The sequence below is a fragment of the Podarcis bocagei genome, assembly GCF_964188305.1.
Source record: "Podarcis bocagei genome assembly, chromosome: 10".
In the NCBI taxonomy this organism is placed as follows: domain Eukaryota; kingdom Metazoa; phylum Chordata; class Lepidosauria; order Squamata; family Lacertidae; genus Podarcis; species Podarcis bocagei.
The window spans coordinates 34,607,755-34,628,072 of NC_138135.1; the positions used below are offsets into that span (position 1 = coordinate 34,607,755).

Genomic DNA, 20,318 nt, shown 5'->3' on the forward strand with positions numbered 1-20,318 from the left:
CAAAGCAAAACAGGGTGGCCTTGAGCCAGTCTCTTAGCTGAACCCACCTCATAGGGTTGTTGCGAGGATAAAACGGGGAGGAGGGGAGAACTGTATGCACCACCTCGAGTTCCTTGGAGGGAAGGTGGGATACAAATTTAAAAATAATTGAAAACAGAGTTCTCCCTACCCCTCTTAAGAGCCATGTATTAGCTAGTGCAGCTTGCTATCCATGTACGACAAGACTCTTCATATTAACGCTCTCTCTCTCCTGTACAAAAAGATTACCTCTGACAGATATTTCCTTCGGGAGTGACAGGGTCAGGGCACCGCTGGATCTGGATGGACAATTAGTATTGCACCCTTAGCTGGTTCCTATGTGGGTGCCCCCTCCAAAAAAACAAGAAAGAAGTCTTGCACCCTTCGGTACCACGGTGGAGACATTTTCACACGGACCCCCCGACATGGCGGTTCCTCGTCGGTGCCTGCGTTGCGAACCAGCGTCCATTGCGGATAACCCAGTTTCCTTTCCCCCTCCGCGTCTCTTTAAAGCGCGGAGCAGAAGTTCCCCCTCCGAATCCCTCCCACCTGCCTCCCTCGCTGCTCTCCCATCATCGCCCTGACGTCAGGAGGAGGGAGGCGTGTGGGTGCCACGGCCTCCCCCGTGTTTAAAATTCGCCAGAAGGCTGCCAGTGAAGAGGGAGGAGGAGAGCGAGCAGAAGCCTGGCAGCAGAAGGAGCGCCGCTGGCCGCAAGGTAACTTCCTCCGCGGGCGCGCAGGGATGCTTTGTGAATTGGCGCCGGAGCGGGAGGAAGGGGCAGATGGGAGAGGCCACGCCGAGGAGGCGCGAGGAAGGTGATGGAGCCGGCTGCCGAATGGTCTCGCGTGGGGTGGCTCGCTTAACTCTTTTGTGTCGGGTCTCCCGGGTGGGGAGAGAAGGTCCTCTGGCGCTGGGAGCGGAGAGGCGTGTCCCCTCTGTGCGCGCCGGGCGATTTCAGCTGGGGGCGAATGGCTGTGGGGAAGGGTGTTTTCCGTGCAGGTGGTGATGGCGAATAGCTGCCTGCCTGTATGGTAGCTTTACTTTGCAACCGAAGGCTGGGGTCGCCTTTCTCGTCTGCTATTCCAAGGGGTGAGGGATCTGGTCAGGAAGACGGGTGTGTGTGTGTGTGTGTGTGTGTGTGTGTGTGTGTGTGTGTTTAAATCTGCTTTGGCACCTAACAAGTTATAATGGACACGGCAGCAAGTCAAAGAAAGGACTCATGTGAAAGCAATAATTGAAGCTTAGTGATAGTCCTATAAAAACAACACCACCTAAAGTAGTATTTGGTTTGCATGGCTTTTGATGAAGCCACCAGAAGGTGCTATGGTGGTTTGGAGTCCCCACCCCTTTTTTGGTCCTGCCTTTCTCGCTGGCTGCCTTTCTTATTTTCTCTCTCTCCCACCCCCACCCAAATATCTTGTTTCCCAGTTCCAAGGATGCTTCTGTATTCAGATCATAAAGATGGCACTTGAATCTCATTGGATAATCGGCCTCTTGTATATGTGACTGCTTAACCAGAGCTCCACCAGAGGGATGAGACGGACTGTTTTTAGATAAGGAGATTGAGGCCTTGAAGAATGTAACCCAGGGTTTTTTTTATTAGTTATTTAAAATTTCTTTCTTGTTGTAGTTCTTTTTCACCAAAGAGGTGTCTGTCTGGAAATGAATGAGTTGATTAATGTTCTCAATTGCATGACATTATCATCACCAGTCTTGGAAGGAAATAGGCTTTTATGAGCATTGGCTAGATAGCCTTTGTATGGTTTTTTTTAAAAAAACCCTGCTAGATACAAGTCTATGGAGAACAGTACAGTATAAGAGAGAGAATAAATGTAACCTGGAAATCTGTAACCTGGAGGAAACCCTCTTTATGACTGTGGTTTACTTAAGTATTTCTGGCTGCTTGTAGTCTGTTAAGAATAATTATCAATATGTTATAACAAACCTCTTGGGCGGTGTGCTTTTAAGATGGGCATCTTAAAGATGGTACTGTGTTTAATTCTATAACTATGGGCCTAATAAACTAGTTGTGGTACAAAATCACGTTTACTAGTTCATGTGTATGGCCCCAGTGCATGTACAAACTGCATGTGTGGTCAGGGACTATACTTTGTTTCTAGGATGGGGCATACACAACCTTTTGGATGTTGGAGTGCAAGTCCTATCATCCCTGGCTGTGGTGAATGGGAGTTAAGAGTCCAGCAATATCTCAAGGCCACAGGTTCATCTTCCCTCTTTTGGGGTTTGGGGTTCCATGTACAATCTGTATATCCATAGGGATTGTATGGTCTAGTACATGAAAATTGGGAGTGGGCATTGACGCCACAATCCGGCGGCTCCTTTTGTGCCCATTTGCTGTCTGCACAGTGATCCTGTGAAAAGCCTTCTGGCCTGGTGAGTCCATGGCAAAAGCAAGAACATGGGAACTTCCTGTTCTGGAGCTCAGCATGTGCATACATTGACCACTTACTCCAGCTCGCCTCCACTGCTGTTGTTTGAAGCAGAGTACACATGTAATTAGGGACGCGGATGGCGCTGTGGGCTAAAGCCTCAGCGCCTAGGGCTTGCCGATCGAAAGGTCGGCGGTTCGAATCCCCGCGGCGGGGTGCGCTCCCGCTGCTCGGTCCCAGCGCCTGCCAACCTAGCAGTTCGAAAGCACCCTCGGGTGCAAGTAGATAAATAGGTACCGCTTACCAGCGGGAAGGTAAACGGCGTTCCGTGTGCTGCGCTGGCTCGCCAGATGCAGCTTTGTCACGCTGGCCACGTGACCCGGAAGTGTCTCCGGACAGCGCTGGCCCCCGGCCAATAGATGTGAGATGGGCGCACAAACCCCAGAGTCTGTCAAGACTGGCCCGTTCGGGCAGGGGTACCTTTACCTTTACACATGTAATTAGTCACAATCCATAGGTATCCTGTAGCTTCTTGAAAAATACTCCTGTTTGACGTGCTTTCTCTCAAACCAGCTTCCAGTCAATTAGAAAATGGAAGTTGTGGTTAGACTGAGGAGTTGTATATTTCAGGCAGCTGTTGAGCATGTGACAGCATCCAGGAACTGGAGTTAGGTGCAGGGAAGACAAAATCAGGTGATGCACTTTGGGTGAAGAAGGCATCCTCACCTTTTTCTCAGGAGTGAAAAGCAACATTAAAAAATGACTTGAAAAGTAGGGGGGGCATGACCTTGATGAGTTTCAAGCTGCTAATGTGGACATGGGCAGGGGGGCTGTCTGCCCCCCAATTAATAAAAATACATAGCTGAGGTTCTGCCCCCTTAACAAAAGACTTGCCCCCCCCAAATCCTGGCTACATCCACATAGCCTCAGTCTCTTAGCCTCTGGCCCTGCCCAGATCTATAACCACAATTTAAATTGCAATCCTGTCTGAGTAGGACACAGCAACACTGTCTGCCTACATAAGTTTGGGGTCAGTCTATTTCTGGAGGCTTACAAGCCAGAAAGCGTATTTTGTTTTCTATCTCCTTTATGGGCTCTCTCTCTCTAAAGTTTTAGGTGTGGCTATATATGGGAAGGTGCTAAGAATAAGTATGTGTGTTTATTTGGTGGAAAGGGAGAGGCTTCCACAAACCCCCTGCATAAATGAACACTCAGTTCTTGCCTTAAGAAAAATAGCAAATTTATGATGTCTTGCATAGAATACTGAGGGCACTTGATGGATACCAAGAGCCTAATGTGTATCTCCGAAGGGGGCAGACACTGGAAAGACTTCAATAAATCTCCACTTAAAAATGCAATGAGGATAACTAGTTTAGGATGCAATGCTGGAAGTAAGTTCAGAAGGAACATCACAGTGGGGTTGCATCTAAATACTGTAGATGTGTATAGCAGGGGTGAGCAATCTGTGGCCTTTGGTCTAATTTAATGTGGCCCTTAGTCTAATTTAATAGTAGCAAGGAGGAGAAAATGAAGAAAGGAGTGACAGAGACACACAAAATGGGTGGGAGGAGCTCTGGCCCCTTTCACTTTTTGTTCCAGCCCTCCCAGCTTCTGGCACTGAAATTTCACTGATGGTATGTGGCCGGTGACAGATTACTCCAAGGGAACATGGCCCTCAATGGGAAGAAATATTCCACACCTTTGATGCATAGGAGTATATGGTTAGCCTCTGAGAAAGAAGATGGGAATATTTCGGGTGGGAGAAGGCCCTCTTTTAAACTCAGATTTTGTGTGAGTATATGTATACACACTTGTTTCAAAAGAATGTACAGTATGCATTGATACACCACTCTTGCACCTTAGTATTAGATCGGGGGCCAGGGGTGGTTCTGAGCAACGAAACTTGAGTGTGCTTTCTGGCAGTTGGATTCCCTTCAGTCTGACAAGATATTTCAGGTATGTAAAAAGGAGAATTATGGGATTTAAAGATGAGGGGCCTGAGAGGAAAGAAGAGATTGGTCTGCGGGACAGCTTATGTTAATCAAATGTGTATGTAGTAGCTTAGCGAAAAGTGCCATCTGAGAGATTTGCTCTGCCTGCTGCAGTGGTGGCAGGGCTGGAGAGAGTCTGGGGCTGTTCTCTATGTAAGGCACTTCCACTGGGACTAAGGAGGAGGAGGAGGAGGAGGAGGAGGAAGAGCAGTGTTAGAAACTGAGATAGAAAAACTAGGAGCCAAATGGCTTCTGGGACCTGGGTTGTGGGTGCCAAAACAGAATGTCTAGTTGCCAAACTAGGGAGGGGGGTTGGCAATACTTTTTATTTATTATTTTGATAAGCATGAATTAATACACAATTCACATACGTTACACATTATCCACACCACATTTTTAGCAGAAATTGTTAATACATGTTTAATTTGGTGTTTACAATATTGCCTATGTTAACAAACACTTCGAGGCTTCAGATCACATGTTGTTGTTTAGTCGTTTAGTCGTGTCCTACTCTTCGTGACCCCATGGACCAGAGCACGCCAGGCACTCCTGTCTTCCACCGCCTCCCGCAGTTTGGTCAGGCTCATGTTTGTAGCTTCGAGAACATACATTTCAGTAATTCTTGAGTGTCAGCCAGGCACAAAAAATGGCACCCAGACTTTTTGAGGTGCTCACAAATGGAGAATCTTTAGGAGCAAAATGCACCTAGCACCCTGCTAATTTTGAACCTGGAGGAGAAGGAGGAGGTTGTCGGCTGCTGCCACCCAGTGGACTGGTTGTAAGTAAGAAGATTGGGGCACTGGCTTGAGAGCAGGCTGAGGTGGGCAGGGCAATGCCCAACTTGCCCTAATGGACGAATCTCTAATACCAGCTAGCCTGTCCTGTGGGCTGGGAAGCATCTTGCAGAGTTCAGCAGCCTCTCTTCAGCCTGAGCATTACTGCTTTGGAATGCTGAATTGAAAGTAAAGTAAAATAAACCCAATAAATCAAATTGCATTTAAGAATAAGCTGAAAATGATGCTTTATTATTTATTATGGCAAAAGCTTTTGTAGACCACAGTCCTGTATATCAGGTACATGAAGAGTTGCAGTCCTATAGGCACAGGGCTAGGGGATTTAAAAAAAATAGTTGTTAACACCGACATCCAGGCATTGGTAAGCCAATTATGTGTAGTGTAGCTAGAAAAACCTTTGTCTTGATTAAACCTCAAGTTGTAGCACAGAATGTTTTATTAGCAGTTTTACACGCAGTCTCCCTTCTGAAGTTCCTTTGTTCCAGTATGGCCACCTTAAGGTCAGGTACAGAGTGTCCTGACAGGATGAAGCTTTCCTCCCACTGATTTTATTTATTTATTGCCATTTCTGATGTTAGATTTGTGTCCATTCCTTTGTGCAGAGACTGGCTTGTTTTGCTATGCATCGTCGGCAGGAGGGCATTGTCTGCAGACGATGGTATATATCTAATGGGAAGATAAGCAAGAGAATGAGCCTGATGTCGTTGTGGATGGCTTCAGTAGGTTTGGCCATAGTGTGGCTAGGTAGACAATGGGACAGAGCTGGCATCTGGGTCTGCTGTTCCTATAAAATGATACAACAAAAAATAACCTTCACAGAACATTTCGTGTTTTGAAGTGTAAGCTGTTGAACAGCTGATGCAGAATGCTGCAGTTCTGTGCTGCCTTTTGGATGGCTTGTTGCATCTATTTTCTCCAAGGCCATTGATTGCCAAGGGCATAACTTCTGCAGTTTGTTTTTGTGAAGTGGTTTGTAGCTGGATTGCAGTCACGATGCAGAAATCTGCTTCACCATATTTGAAATCTGATATCCAGAATAGGAGTAGAACCTGTGACTTTGGCTTTCATTTTGAGTAATGGACTAGAATCCCCTTTCTTGGCCTGCTTGTGCCATATCACAGGCCTCTGCTGCCATGTCCTATTCTTACTTTTCACCTTTTATTAATTGTGAAAGCTGAAAAAGCTCAGGAGGCCTTGCATAGTTAGCAGGACTTGTCTTGAAACAGACATTTTTTTGGGTAGAATCTGTGGTGGTTTCATGATGGATTTCGGATGGTGACTTCCATACGCAATGATGAAGACTGGTAATGCGTGTGGTGTCTCTAGGCTTTTATAGCTGGTTGCCATCATGCCTTATCTGTGAGTTTCCCAGAGCATCTGGTTGAGGGACAGAATGCTAGATTATGTAGACCAGGCCTCTGTGTGGTCCTCCAGGTGTTGCTGCACTACAGCTTCCATTAGCCCTTGCCAGCATGGCCAACGGTCAGGGATGATGGAAGTTGTAGTCCATCAACATCTAGAGGGCTACAGGTTCTCCACCTTGAGGTACTCCTTTGTTCCACCCACAATGGTGGTTCTTGTCATCTTGGCACCCTGGAAAGAGCTGCTATAAAATGTATTTTGTTAGCAGTAGTTCAAGGGTTTTTGAACAGAGAAATGAAGTTTGGTATGGGACAAAACGAAAATATATTATTTGGACGCCAGAGTTTGATCTTCTACATTCTTTTACCTCCTCTCACATTTCTTCTGAATTTCCTATTATAGTAGGCCTGTTAGCAGACTTACTGCAAGACAGCGTGATTTCAAGGGATTAATGAAATAGTTCTGCTGCTTTCTAAAGCTGCAAAGTACTGTAGTTATTGATGCCAAGTGTTACTTCTTTTCATCCTGCTAGCCTGCCGCTTAATCCATTGGCTGTAAATATACAGAGGGTGAAATCACACCCACAGAACATAATGATGGATAGCTCTTCAGGGATGACTTCTGACTACCTACCAGGCCCCTCTGTTCCAGCAGGGCTACAGTATATGGGCCTACAACATCCACTTGGATAGCAGTGGAAAGCCATTCCACTTCCTGTGAACCAGAAAATGGCTAGTGACCATATACAGTGGTAACTTGGGTTACAGATGCTTCAGGTCACAGACGCTTCAGGTTACAGACTCCGCTAACCCAGAAATCGTACCTCGGGTTAAGAACTTTGCTTCAGAATGAGAACAGAAATTGTGCAGCGGTGGTGCAGCGGCAGCAGGAGGCCCCATTAGCTAAAGTGGTGCTTCAGGTTAAGAACAGTTTCAGATTAAGAATGGACCTCCGGAACGAATTAAGTACTTAACCCGAGGTACCACTGTACATCCAGTTCCTAGGTATCCACGGCACTCGTCCTTTCTTCCGAAAAAGGACTAGTGGGTCTAAAGTGGCGTTGGGACGACTCTTCTTAAAGACAAAGCACAGCTTCTGTCATCCTTTCTGTCGTCCCTGCTGAGCAGAGACCAAGCCTCTTACACTGCACTCGCTAGTTCCTGATGGGTAGGTCTACCCACCTGTCAGTCCTTTGATGTCCAGTGATGTCAAGTGACTTGATTTCACTTGAAGGATTGAGAGGAGTACACTCCAGATGCACTCTGATTCTCCTTTCCAGCTACTGATAGATTTTGGTACTTTTTGAATCCGCCACCTTTCTCTGTTGTCAAATTCAAATATAGTGCTTAACTCTATCAGCAGCTAGAAAGGAAATTCTTGCTCTGCAGCTTGACCCTGTGGGTTTATCTGTTCTGTGCTTGATTCCTTATGACATCAGGTGATAGACAGGTGGATAGAAATGGGTATAGTTTAGGCCCAGGGTTTTCAAACATGGATCTCCAGCTGTTTTTGGACTCCATTTCCCATTATTCCTGACTACTGGTACTTCTAGCTAAGGATGATGGGAGTTGTAGTCCAAAAACAGCTGAAGACCCTATTTTGGGAAACCCTGGTTTAGGCTAAATAGGGAAGCTTGGTGAGCCTAATTATGTTTGCAGACTGGAGGTTATCTGGCCTTAGGCCTGTGTTTGGCGCTGAAATACCCTTGGTCACCATGATGGATGACGTATGGCAGAAGGACTGGGCAGAGGTGGCTTTAGGGTACTGTGACTGGTTTGGCTGCACTGGTTGCTAGCACTGCAACAGTGACGTAGAATGGAGGGCAAGAGGCAGGGGTGGGTGGGTTTGTGCTGAATTTGAGCATCACACAGGACGCTACTGAAATTTGAGAGCCCAAAGTCTGCCACTGAACAGGAGAGTGTGACCTTGCTGATTCTACTGGATCTCTTAGTGACTTTGATACCACTATCCATGGTATCATTCTAGGTAAGCTGTCCATGGTGGTGGTGGTGGGGTGGCATTCCTTTGCAGTGGTTGTGGTCCGATAGATAATTCCAGAAGACTGGGCTTGGGAACAGGCCTGGCAGTTATACCATGGGGTCCCACAGGGTTTCAACTTCCATGCTATTTAACATTTCATATGAAACTAGGGAGTGAGGTCATCTAGATATTCCTAGTGAGGTGCCATCAATATTTCAGTGGCATCCATCTCTTTTTCTCCTTTTCATCTGACTCAGGTGCTGAATCAGTGCTTGGGAACAGTAATGGTCTGGATGAGGGCCAACAGATTGAAGCTCAGTCCTGACACTCTGGCTTGGAAGTGCAGCTAATTCTACTTCACTTCTGAGCCGTGCCCTGTGCTTACCTGAATATAAAGTATAACTCTGCAACTGATCAGATATTCTTCTGAGACAAAACTGATAAACAGAGCAGCATAAAGAATTGGTCAAAGGCAACCATAATTTTAATTTTAATTTATATTTTACATTTTTAATATGGAATACTTTGTCATTGTAATCTGCTTTGAGACCTAGATGGTGAAAGGACCTGGATATAATCTTTAATAAATAAATAAATAAATAAAACCAGTTAATAATTTACAAGTGAGAAACATGGAGGCTGATAAGAAATTAGCACAATGCCATCTTATCACAGAACATTTTTGGACTTGTGATTTTACTTCCTCATTTAAACTATTGAGTGTTGGAAGCCCTTGTACTGCAAATTGCCCTCAGCTCTATTCCTAGATGTTAGAGGGCTTCCCCTCCTTGCCATTGGCCCTGCAGCTAGTCTTAAACTGTGTGGTTAAATACTTAAGGTCAGTGGGAAAGCATTTCGCTCTAAAATCTGTATTTGGTTGTGGACTTAAGCAGGCTTAAAATGCATATACTGTATGTTCTGGGCTTTCAGTGTCACGTCGCAGGTTAATGATTGAGTGGTACTGGAGAGTTTGAATTTGAAACATGTGCTTGAATTCTATATAATTTTAATATCCCATCCTTTTCCAAAAGAGCTCAAGGCCTCAGACACAACTCTTTCCCAACCCCAGTTTTATCATCTCAACATTATAGTATGGAGAGTGAGGTTAGGCCCAAGAGTAGAGTTTCATGGCTGTGTTGGCATTTGAATATGGGTTTCCTGGTCCTAGTTCAACATATTAACTGCTACACTATGCTAGTTGGCCATATCAAGCGGGGTCAGTCTTGAATGTATGCATAGAAATGAATTAACATATACACAAGCAATTACCATTTGTCGGCGAGCCTACACTGATGAGAGTTGTAGTCCATCAAGGCATTGGAATGGAGGCAGCTGGCCTAGAGCACCTAAAAAACACACTACCACTGACATGCATATTTAAGGTCATTACATCCCAGTTATCTGTATCCCCTTCTTGCTCTTGCCTTCTTCCCCTATTGCTATAGGGACTAGTTTTTGAGTTGGCCAAGAGGCATTCCAGTGAATCTGTTGTCTTTTGCTGCCCTAATTCAGTCCTGATCCCTGGTTAGGAAGCTTGCATGATTTCTCTGTGTTCTACTATGGCATTATGTAAACACCCATTTTGGCGAGTCAGAAGGAATGCAAGTAAATAGGCGCCTGCTGCTAACCAAATAGCTGAGCGCTTAAATCCCCGTTCTTTTGGCTTAGTGACAGGTCTGTGTTCTTTGAGTCAGCCGGTTTTCCTCTCCCTCTCTGTCTGTGTCTTATGCACACCCCTATACCTACCTAGTTACCTTTCTTTTCCTGGCCACGTATTGCTGTTACTGTAGCATCACAGTGCCTGCAGCATCCTTCCGTTTTTCACAGCAGGGTGGACTGGGGGACCACAGGGGAGCACGGGAAGAGTAGACGATTTGGGCTTGTGAGATCACTTGCAGAAATAATTCCTTTAGCCTTGAAGTGACAGCTCACGTAGCAAAAGGAGAGAAAGCAAATGATGTTATAATTCCCACCAAAGATTAGCAAGCTAGATATTTGGAGGATAATACTGGAGCCATAGACGTCATGCAGCCACCTTTTAATTATCTGCACAGTTCTGTGTGGATAATTCATATGGTTAAATAAGCCTGAAGCATCTGTGTTGCAACTGCATCTAAAGGGGGGGGGGGCATTTCTTTTCTTTTGCAGTGTGGTGGTCAAAAGAGACAAACCCGAAATGTCATAGGAAGTGCCGAAAGGTAGCATTGTGTGATGAAATGTAATTATCCAAACTGAGCTGCAGCATTTTTATCTCTTTTAGAAGTGATGTTAAAATGGTCTCTGAGGTTGGGCTGATCTGATCTCAAGGCTAGGAAGAGGAAAGTGGTGTGTGTGTGTGTCTTCAGCATTGCAGGCTTTCTACCAGGAGTAGCTGATATGGTGCCCACCAGACATAGCTGGACTCCAGCTCCCATTCTCCTGACTCGTTGACCATGCTTGCTGGGGTTGATGGAGTTGGGAGTCCAACACACACTGGCTACCCCTCCATTAGGCAGTTGGTTATGATTCCAGAAGCTCCATCCAGCTGCCTTTTCAGCCCCAGCCTGCACAGTTCCTCCGTCAACTAGTTAGAACTATTTATTCCACTCTGGGCTAATGACAACATGTACACAAGTTTTTAAGTACCCTGGAATGCTGCTGTGGAAGTCTCCATAGACCAGGGGTATCAAACTCAAATTCATCGGGGGCCGCATCAGCAGTTTGGTCACCCTCAAAGGGCCGGTTGTATCTATAGGACTATGTGTCCACTCTTTATTATCATAAATTATTGTCACTGCATTCAATTATTACTGTTTTTTGTAATAATGCAAGTAATAACTAGCTCTGAAAGCAGAAACATAGTCAGAATAATGGCAAGTAGATATTCAAATGTACAATTATTGTACAATTTATTGAAAAATGATTTTTGGTAACAGACAGTAATTTTTTTTAAACATACAAATATTGCCAAACACTGTTTATTACACATATGGCAAACACAAGGCATTAACTTTTTTTTAACTTTTCTGACTAGATGGCTGACATCGTTTTCCTGAGGTCAGTCCATCGATGTCTGGCGTTAGGTCTTGTGCTGTAGCAATCCGCAAAACAGCATGGAGGTTATCATCAGTGATGCGTGATCTGAGCTTGGTCTTGTTCAGAATCATGACTGAAAACATCTGTTCACATAGATAGGTGCTCCCAAACATGGACAGAACACGTGCAGCTTGAAGTCGGAGCTGTGGCAACAAAGCAGGGGGGAGGAGACGGTAAAAGTCGTCGACTGTCACATCCTGGAACTTCGCTTTCAGGCTGCTGTTGCACTGAAGTTCTATTAATTCCACTTAATTCTTTGACCTTTTGTTGCTTTTCCTGGTGCCTAAGGTTAGCAAATTTGGCTCCATGTTTGGTCTCAAAGTGCCGGCGTAAATTGTATTCCTTCATCACTGCCACTGCCTCATAGCAAGTAAGACATACCGGCTTGTCTCCATTAATCACAAACATGTATTCACTTTCCCGTCTCTCCTGAAATTGCCTTCCCTCTGCATCAACTTTTCTTTTCTTGGACATTTTTGGGTTATTTGATTGTAGTTTATAGTCCCTATACCACTGTAAAGTGACACGGAAGTGGTCAGTATATCCAAAGTTTACCGCTCAGACTTTTAAGCAGAATAATAAGCAGACCCCCCCCTAATAAGCAGACCCCTCCCCCCCCACATACATCATATGTACTTACAGTACAGGAGAGAAGGGTTCAGGCAGCCGTTGGATCTGTCACATCACAGGATGGCATGCGCTCAATATAAAAACAAGGGGAGGTTTCCTGAATGCATGTAAAGTGGAGGTTTCCTGTGTAGAACGGCCGGCGCCGCTAGAGGGCAGACGTTCTCTGGCTTGTAGGCTGCCGCGCATGCGCTGAAGAGGCGGCTTTCTTGTGTCAAAAAAAAAAAAGCGAGAATAAAAGGTGAAGGCTGGCGGCCGGTGGCGGCTACATGGGCCACATGACGAGGTCTGGCGGGCCGGATTCGGCCCGCGGGCCTTGTGTTTGACATCCGTGCTATAGACCATTGTCTTGGAGCCCACAGACATGCTATTGGCACCACTGTCAATCAGCTTTTCCATTACTTAGGACTCTTCTTTTTCTGTTTGCAAGACAGGTTGATCCCAAAGGCTGAGAGTCGTTGATCACCTCTTTCCTGTTGACATACCAGAGGACAGCCACACCATGTCATCTGACCAGACTTCTCAGTCCACTGTGCCACCTCTCCACTCTCCAAAGTCACCTGTGTGGCCAATTTTCCCTTTTAACAGAGAGGGAAGCCGGATCTGTGAGAGAGGTGCCCACCTTCTTCGGGACTTACCCAGCCCACTTCCCACAAAAAGAACCAGGACATACTCTGCGTAAGTAACCAGACTGTGCCACTAAGTTAGGAATCACCAGGGTCATTTTTTTTCCCATTCTAAAATTGGTTAACAATTAGACTTTGACAGTGTGGAATATACCGGGGCAAGGGGGCTTGGGGAGAGGAGGAATTGAGTTTGTTCTGAATTGTACACATTATTTGATTGTGGTCAATTTCTGACAGAGTTCTTTCAGACTTTGATGGAAAGTGGTAGTGTGATAAGACCACGATGACACTATTTTCTGATAACTTCAGTTAATGCCATGTCAAATAGTCCTATTGAATCATTTTGTATTCATACCCCAGAGTCTTCTGAGCAGTCCTTGGCACAAACTATGAATCTTGCAGTTCCTGAGCAATGCTTGGACCCCATCAATTGTATGACCTGTGAGGCTTTAAGGAACCTTACTCATCTGGACTAGAGTTTAAACCATAGCTGTCAAGTGTCCCTTATTTGAAAGGACAGTCCCTTATTCCAGCGCTATGTCCCACTGCTGTCCCTTATTGATGGATGTCCCTCAAATTATGTCCCTTAAATTTCAAAGGAAGCAGCTCCTCTCCCTCCCTCCCTCCCTGCCGGCCAGGGAGGAGGGAGGCTCCAACTGTGTTGCTTGGCTGTGTTGCTCACCTATTAAGAAGTCTAAGAACGACTGGGGAGGTGGAGCTTGCATGCCTTGTGTGTGGCTAATTAATGCAAGCTGAGGGGTTTTTTGAATGCTGGACGCCATTTTGCTGCACATGCTGCTGCAAACTTTGCAGTGCAAAGCCAGGCCAGGGAGCCATCTTAAGTTGAGGCTGCATAGGCCTTGTGGTGTATGTGATTCAGATTCTATTCAGTTGAACCTCTGGTTACAAAGTTGGTTGGACAGTGTTCTTGAAGTTACCAGCATGAGTTTGACCAGACTGCAGGAGGACAGGAAGACTGGAGTGCCTGGAACAGGTGAGGCTGCAGGTCCCTTATTTTGGCTGCTGGTCCCTTATTTTCAAGGCTGCTGGTCCCTTATTTTCAAATCTGTAAGTTGACAGGTATGGTTTAAACATTTTTGGGGGGAGGGGGAAGAACTCTAATGCAAAGTAAGAGTTTCCTTGCCAACAATTCACTCTTCTAATTCAAACTTCCCCCAACGTTCCTAGCTATGGTGGTTGTTGAATTGAGAGATGTTAGATTGTGCAAGTTGCTTTTTAATGTAAGTTTTTAAAAAATGATATCCTCTGTCAGATTTCAAAAAAGTTTTTGAGGCTTTGCTAAATTGGTATAAAATTTTGTTCCAGCTATAGTCTGGACTGTGGGGGGGAAATGGGAGCCTTGAAACCGTGAGGTTGTGTAGAAAGGTAACACATGAACATTTTCCTGGCTGGAAATGCCAGTGTGGTTTAGACTGAGTCTCAAGCCTCTTTCTTCTTCCTAGGACGGCTCGTGCTTCCGCTGGTCCTGTCTACAAGGGTGTATGTAAGCAGTTTTCACGCTCCCAAGGCCACGGCTTCATCACCCCAGAGAGTGGCACAGAGGACATATTTGTACATGTATCCGAGTAAGTTCCATGTCTGCAGAGCCTTTAGCATCTTAGGTTATGATGCCAGTATCTCATGTCTGAACAGTCACTGCTCCTTTCTCTCTCCCAAACCCTACTTGTGTCAACAGTATCATTGTAAGGACACATTTATGAAGGAGCCCTGGATGTTGATAGATTTATTAATAATAGCGATGATGAATTAAACAGAAAATTAAGAAAATGCTGAAATGTTGTTTACTTTTTCTTTTTCAGCATCGAGGGGGAATATGTTCCAGTAGAAGGAGATGAGGTCACATACAAAATCTGCCCCATCCCACCAAAGAACCAGAAGTTCCAGGCTGTGGAGGTGGTGCTTACCCATTTAGCTCCACACACAAAGCATGAAACGTGGTCTGGCCAAATCATTGGATCGTAAACTTCTTTTTGAGCCTGCAGGACAACCCCACCAAGGAGGTGGGGTTGAATGGTGTGGTGGGTGGTGGAACTGCTGGAGCAATGGCAGAGAGCCCAGGCTGGCAATTCTTGTTTGCAGTGTGACATGTTGGCATTTATGTTGTCTTTTCTAAGATTTACCTTTTGGTTTGTAGCTGTGCTTTCTTTTTTTTTCAAAATGGCAAGCAGGAAGTGGAAAAGGGTTGCTGGGTGGATTTTCTCCTATGTCTCGTGAGCTCATAATTGTACCAGAAATAGACAAACGAAGAGCTCTCGAGGTTTTTTTGGGGTGTGTCTTTATCCAGAAAGGCAGACTTTTATTTGTCTCGCTGCTACCCTAAATGCATTAACAAAAGTCTTATGTATTGTCCTGCTCCGTTTAACAAATGATCCCATTGCTTTTTCAACGGGCTGGTCCAGGCACTCCACCCAGGGGAGTTTGCATTAAGCTCTCTTGTTCTTCTCAGCCAGAGTAGGTATTAAGAGATGCAGTAATATTTTGTAGGGGGGGGACAATTGTACATTGCCTGAAGACAGTGTCTCCCAGAGCCCCACACAGATTGTGCCATCTTCAGAGACACTTGTAGGTATGTGCTTTTTGTCCCATCTTGTCCCCCTCCCCAGCCACCTTGCCCTGTGTAAGGGAGGGACCACATGACTTGCACTCCTCTCCCTAAGTCCACTGATGTCACTGTTGTTGTCTGTTGAGATCAGTGGTTTGGCTACCACAGCTAGGCAAACTGTGGCAACTGGATTACTGGTTTGGTGACAGATGCTGCTTCTCCCCCACCCCCCAACACCCCCACCCCTGCACACATAATTGCACGTTGGATGTCTAGTATCTCAAGGATGTTGTGTAGAGGGCAAGTAGAATGCATCACTGAAGAAGCAGTTTCTGAAAACTATCAAGATCCATGAAGCCCCTCTCTTGAGTGGTATTCACAACTGAATTTGTCAGATCTTTCTCATATGGCATAAATAAATTACTTTTCTTACTCAGTCCCCTGACTGAACCAGGAGACAAGAATTCAGGGGTTGGGGATTTGCGGTTAACTGGGCACTGGACATGATCATTAAGCTGAACTTGCGATCATAAGCTGTCTTGGAAATATCAGATCCTGTGCTGCTTCTATCTGTCCAAGGCATGATGTGAGTTACTTTGTGGCAGAAGCGCTGAGTATTAAATTCTTTGGTATTATGCGGCAGTTTAGGTACTTAATCCTTCAGTTAAATGATGAATACACAATATTGTGAAAACTGCTGGTCTGTTCTCTGTGCCATTGATACAGGTTTACTTCAAAAGCAGATCATTCTGAATGCTATGTTGCAAGGAGTCTTTATTCATTTAAATTCCTGTTGAAATGGTCCCCCCTTTGGCAGATTATTTTCAGTGGCTTTTTATATGAACAGAAATCAGGAGAGGGGGAGCCAGGAAAGAGAATATATATATATGAACACTAGAACAGGTTTTCTCAAGGTAAGGTGATCATTTGCTTGGAAGAGAAGTACACAATAGGGTGCCCTTCAGTTGTTGTGGACTACCACTCTCATTAGCCTCGGCTAGCAAGGCCAATGACCAGGGCTGATGTGAGTTGTGGTTCAGAACACCTGGAGGCACTGTGCTAGTTATCCCTGCCTTAGGCATAGCCAGTTAACGGAAGGCTAGACATCCATTTCAGTGTTGCAAAACTTAGTCCTACAAAGTCTAAGAATGGAATCTTCCTGCATTGGATTACATAAGCCAATTGAAAATCTGCAAATAATACTTGACCTGTCACTATAAGTTCTTCCATTCTAATTGGACTCTGTACTCTCCTACACATAGCAGTGGTTTGTTCCAGAAGGCCCCAGTTGTGGCAATATCTCGTTCCCAGCTTGTTTCACTTTCCAGATTTCTTGATAGCAGTGATGCGGTGGTAAGGAGTGTGTGGTACAGACATACAAGCCCTGCTCAGACATCGTCATGGTCGTCCTGCCTTAACTATTGAGATTCTCTCTCTGCCCCCGTCCCCCATCCTGTTACTCCTAAAGTAAATGCAGCTGCACTCTCTGATGGCAGTGCAGTGTCTTAATTTGCAACATAATGCAATGCCAGAAGAATCAATACATGTATCATTTTCCCATTGGTTTCAAACAGAAGGTAATAAGTTGGGGGAGGTTGACTTTGAAGTCTTCGCTATTAGACTATTACCCTGCTGACATTACATTTCCCACATATATTAAAATGTAAGTCCCCCCAGGACATTTGTCTTGCTTAAAAATAATGCAATTTAAAAAATACTGCAGATGAAGGCATTTTTGCTAGAAAAATAATCTATTTTAACATTTGAAACGGAATAGAGCCTATGTGATGCATCTGTTTTATGGTCTTGGGCAATGTATGGTGGTTCCTGGCTGTGGATATTTGCTTTGAGAATAGCATTTTGATTTTCTGCATCTCCAGAGATGTAGGCTTTAGTATTGTCTGCATGTGTTTGCGTTTCTGAATGTTGCAGATCATGTTTCCTCAAGATGGATGTTTGGACGTTCTCCTGCTTTTCCTACTATTATCCTAACCTGTACATTTTGATGGCCCTCTGTGTCCCTAGTTCTGTAGTTAATGAGGGTCATGTGCACAAGAGATGGAGGAATTGTGTATCAATGACAAGATTCATGGGCCAGTAATTGATAATGGGCTCTAGTGGCATTGTATCTAGTTATATTTTGGTTCTTGTCCAGCCTTCCCCAACTTTTACTTCTCTCCCCAGGATATACAGGGTCATGTCTAAAGCACAAACCTGATTTCTAATAGATGTTCTGAGTAGAAAATTTTTTTCCCAGGATAGGGTGTGCATGTTAGGAATTTGCATGGTGTCAATCAGTTGCTAACCTCATTTTGAACAGTAGACTGACAAGTCTAAAGCTTCTTGGGCAATATCATATCAGATGTTGCTTGACCTTGCAGAGGGGGCTGAACATGCATCGTAAAACTTTTGTATGATGCACTAGAAGTGCACACACCACTGTTGTAGGAGCTAAGAGGGGTGATTAAGTAGCAAGTATGCACGTGAGTGGCTTAATTTGAGAGTTGGAAGGAGCTTGGTAGATAGAGCCCAAAGTATGCTGGAATCGTGAGAATGAGACTGGTGTCTTCAGAGTCGTTCTTTTTGTACTTGCAGTGCATCTTCAGAGGCTTTCATGTGGTGGTGTGTGGCTGTTTACTGCACACCTGTCCTCTGTGGTTCACATCTCTGGGACTTCAGTTGGTCCTCTATAGCAACATTCACCAACCTTGTGGTCCAAAAACAGCCGGAGACCCACAGTTGGGAAACAGTTGCACTACAGTATAGAGCAGACCTGAGGAACCTTTGGTCCTCCAGATGTTGCAGAACTACAACTCCCTTCAGCCCTAGCAAGCATGGTGAAGGACGGGGGGAGCTGTAGTTCAGCAACATCTGGAGGGCCAAAGGTTTCCCACAGGGGTGCAGAATTTGCATAGTTAGGTACTGGAGTGCGACTGTGCAGCCAGCATAGACTGCATACTCTGCAAGAAACAGGTGTATAATGGCAGCCTGGTGTTCTCTAGCATTATAACATCATGCTTTTTTCTTTCTTTCCAGGAGCACCTCTCATGTTTTCAGTTTAGCACTACAGTGTCAAACTATGATCACAGGAAAATCTGTGCAAAGATGCCCAGAGGGGGAGTATTTCCCTCCATGTGTGCTGACAATGCTGGAAGATTAAATGTAGTCCTGTTAGAACACTGGAGTTATATCCACACCATACACTTAAAAGCACATGGCTTCCCTCAAAGAATCCTGAGAAGTGTAGTTTGTTAAGGGTACTTGGCATTATAGTTCTGTGAGGGGGAAACTGCATTTCCTAGGATTCCTTGGAGGAAAGTGTATGGTGTAGATGTGACCTGAGTAGCTTCCAGTTAAGTATGTGGGCTTTGGTTTCTAAATGAAATGAGGACTGGCCCTCCAGAAGGAGCACATGGTCAGATGGATATGTCTAGAATGGTTTGGGTTCATCTACAGGTTAAACGAAATCACGAGTCTTTCTGGAACAGACTGAGCATTGCAGGTATATTTTTGAATATACACCCTACATCTAGAAAAGAGTGCATTGTTGAGAGGTTCTGATCTAACCCGCCCCTGATGTGCTACTTTCCACATACAGGGAACCAAAACAATGACACCACCTCCTTGTACCTACTTTGTTGAAGGAACAACCTGGAAACTCTGACAATGTGAATTTTCTAAATCTGTAGCATACTATTGCAAACACAACCATGTGGGGTTGAAATAGCACTACTCAAAATGGCTGCCCAACTACATTCTAGGGAGGGTGTTGGTTTTCTCTTGCTTCTGAGACTAGTTCTTTCCACGTTCTAATCTGTTTGGTTATAGAAACATTCTGTGTCCTTCTTGGACTAAAAGGACAACATCCAAAACTATGTGTCTTGGAGCCAAATTGTACAGAGGGGCTTCCCCTCTCTGTATTCGAGATAAAATGAGAGTAGTGAGGTGTTTATTTTAAAGGCCTTTAAAACTCAGATGCATATACTCTTGACATAGGCATAGACATTGGGGAAGGAACATGTTTTAGTCTTTCCCTCCCAAGGTGAACAAACAGTCCAATGGAGGAACGAAGCAGGAAAAGGAAGCAATTTCCCATGGTGCATCCAGACCCCCATGTGTGACCTGCTTCCTGTGACAGCCAGAGGGACTTCCTGCTGCTGTTCTGCTTACATTAAACACCAGCAGCTCCTCGCCTCTGCTCCTCCCCTTGAAGGTGCAATAGCAGTGGAAGTGCCACAAAATGGCATCTTCTCTCTGGGAAAGCTTTTGATTCTTTCTGAAATAATCTTTGTTACCTATGGTGTGTCTGTGTTTTTACAACTTTTGGTGTGGTCCTTGCCTGTCTGACCCCGTGTTGACCTTTGTAACACCGGCAATAAACCATTAAAGTGACTTTCCCACAAGTCTCTCCTGTTTTTTGCATTCTTCCTTTATAGGGCGGTTCTTTGGTACAGGAGATAATACCAGAATGACGTCACAAAATCTGGATCTAGGGAATTGGGTGGCTAGTCTTCAGGTGTCTGACTGTTCTGTTCAAGACAGATAGAAAGACTGACCACCATGGGCCATATACTCTGCCCAAATGGCACCTTAGGAAAGATGTAAGGACTCACCTCGCATCTAAAGTCCTTCAGGCACTGATGTCTAAGCACGTAGGAGGTGTGGGGCTGTTCCATGGCTGATCACCTCCTGTTTGGTGGAAGATCTAATTGGGATTGTAAATACATTCCACTAAAGGCACTCACAAGCCTCCTTGTGATTGGGAGCCCCATTTGTGTAGGGTTCCCACACTCCCTTTGCTGACCTCCCTGCTCAAGCAGAAACTCTAGTGTTGGAGGGGATGAGGGCAGCATGTGTGCACCTGCCCCTCCTGCAGTTAGGCCGCATTCAC

General features: G+C 45.1%; 1 protein-coding gene across 2 annotated transcripts; it reads left to right on the forward strand.

Moving 5' to 3' along the window:
* Positions 1-641: 641 nt before the first annotated feature.
* CSDC2 (cold shock domain containing C2) lies at positions 642-19,830 on the forward strand. 2 transcript variants are annotated; one of them, XM_081209602.1, is made up of 4 exons: positions 642-734; positions 12,673-12,916; positions 14,328-14,450; positions 14,685-19,830. In XM_081209602.1, the coding sequence occupies exons 2-4, from the start codon at positions 12,741-12,743 to the stop codon at positions 14,845-14,847; spliced, it is 462 nt and encodes a 153-aa protein (XP_081065728.1). In that variant the 5' UTR covers positions 642-734; positions 12,673-12,740; the 3' UTR covers positions 14,848-19,830. The 2 variants fall into 2 exon arrangements, with proteins under 2 accessions (XP_081065728.1, XP_081065729.1); XM_081209603.1 differs by having other exon boundaries at positions 729-834.
* The last annotated feature ends 488 nt before the right edge of the window (positions 19,831-20,318 follow it).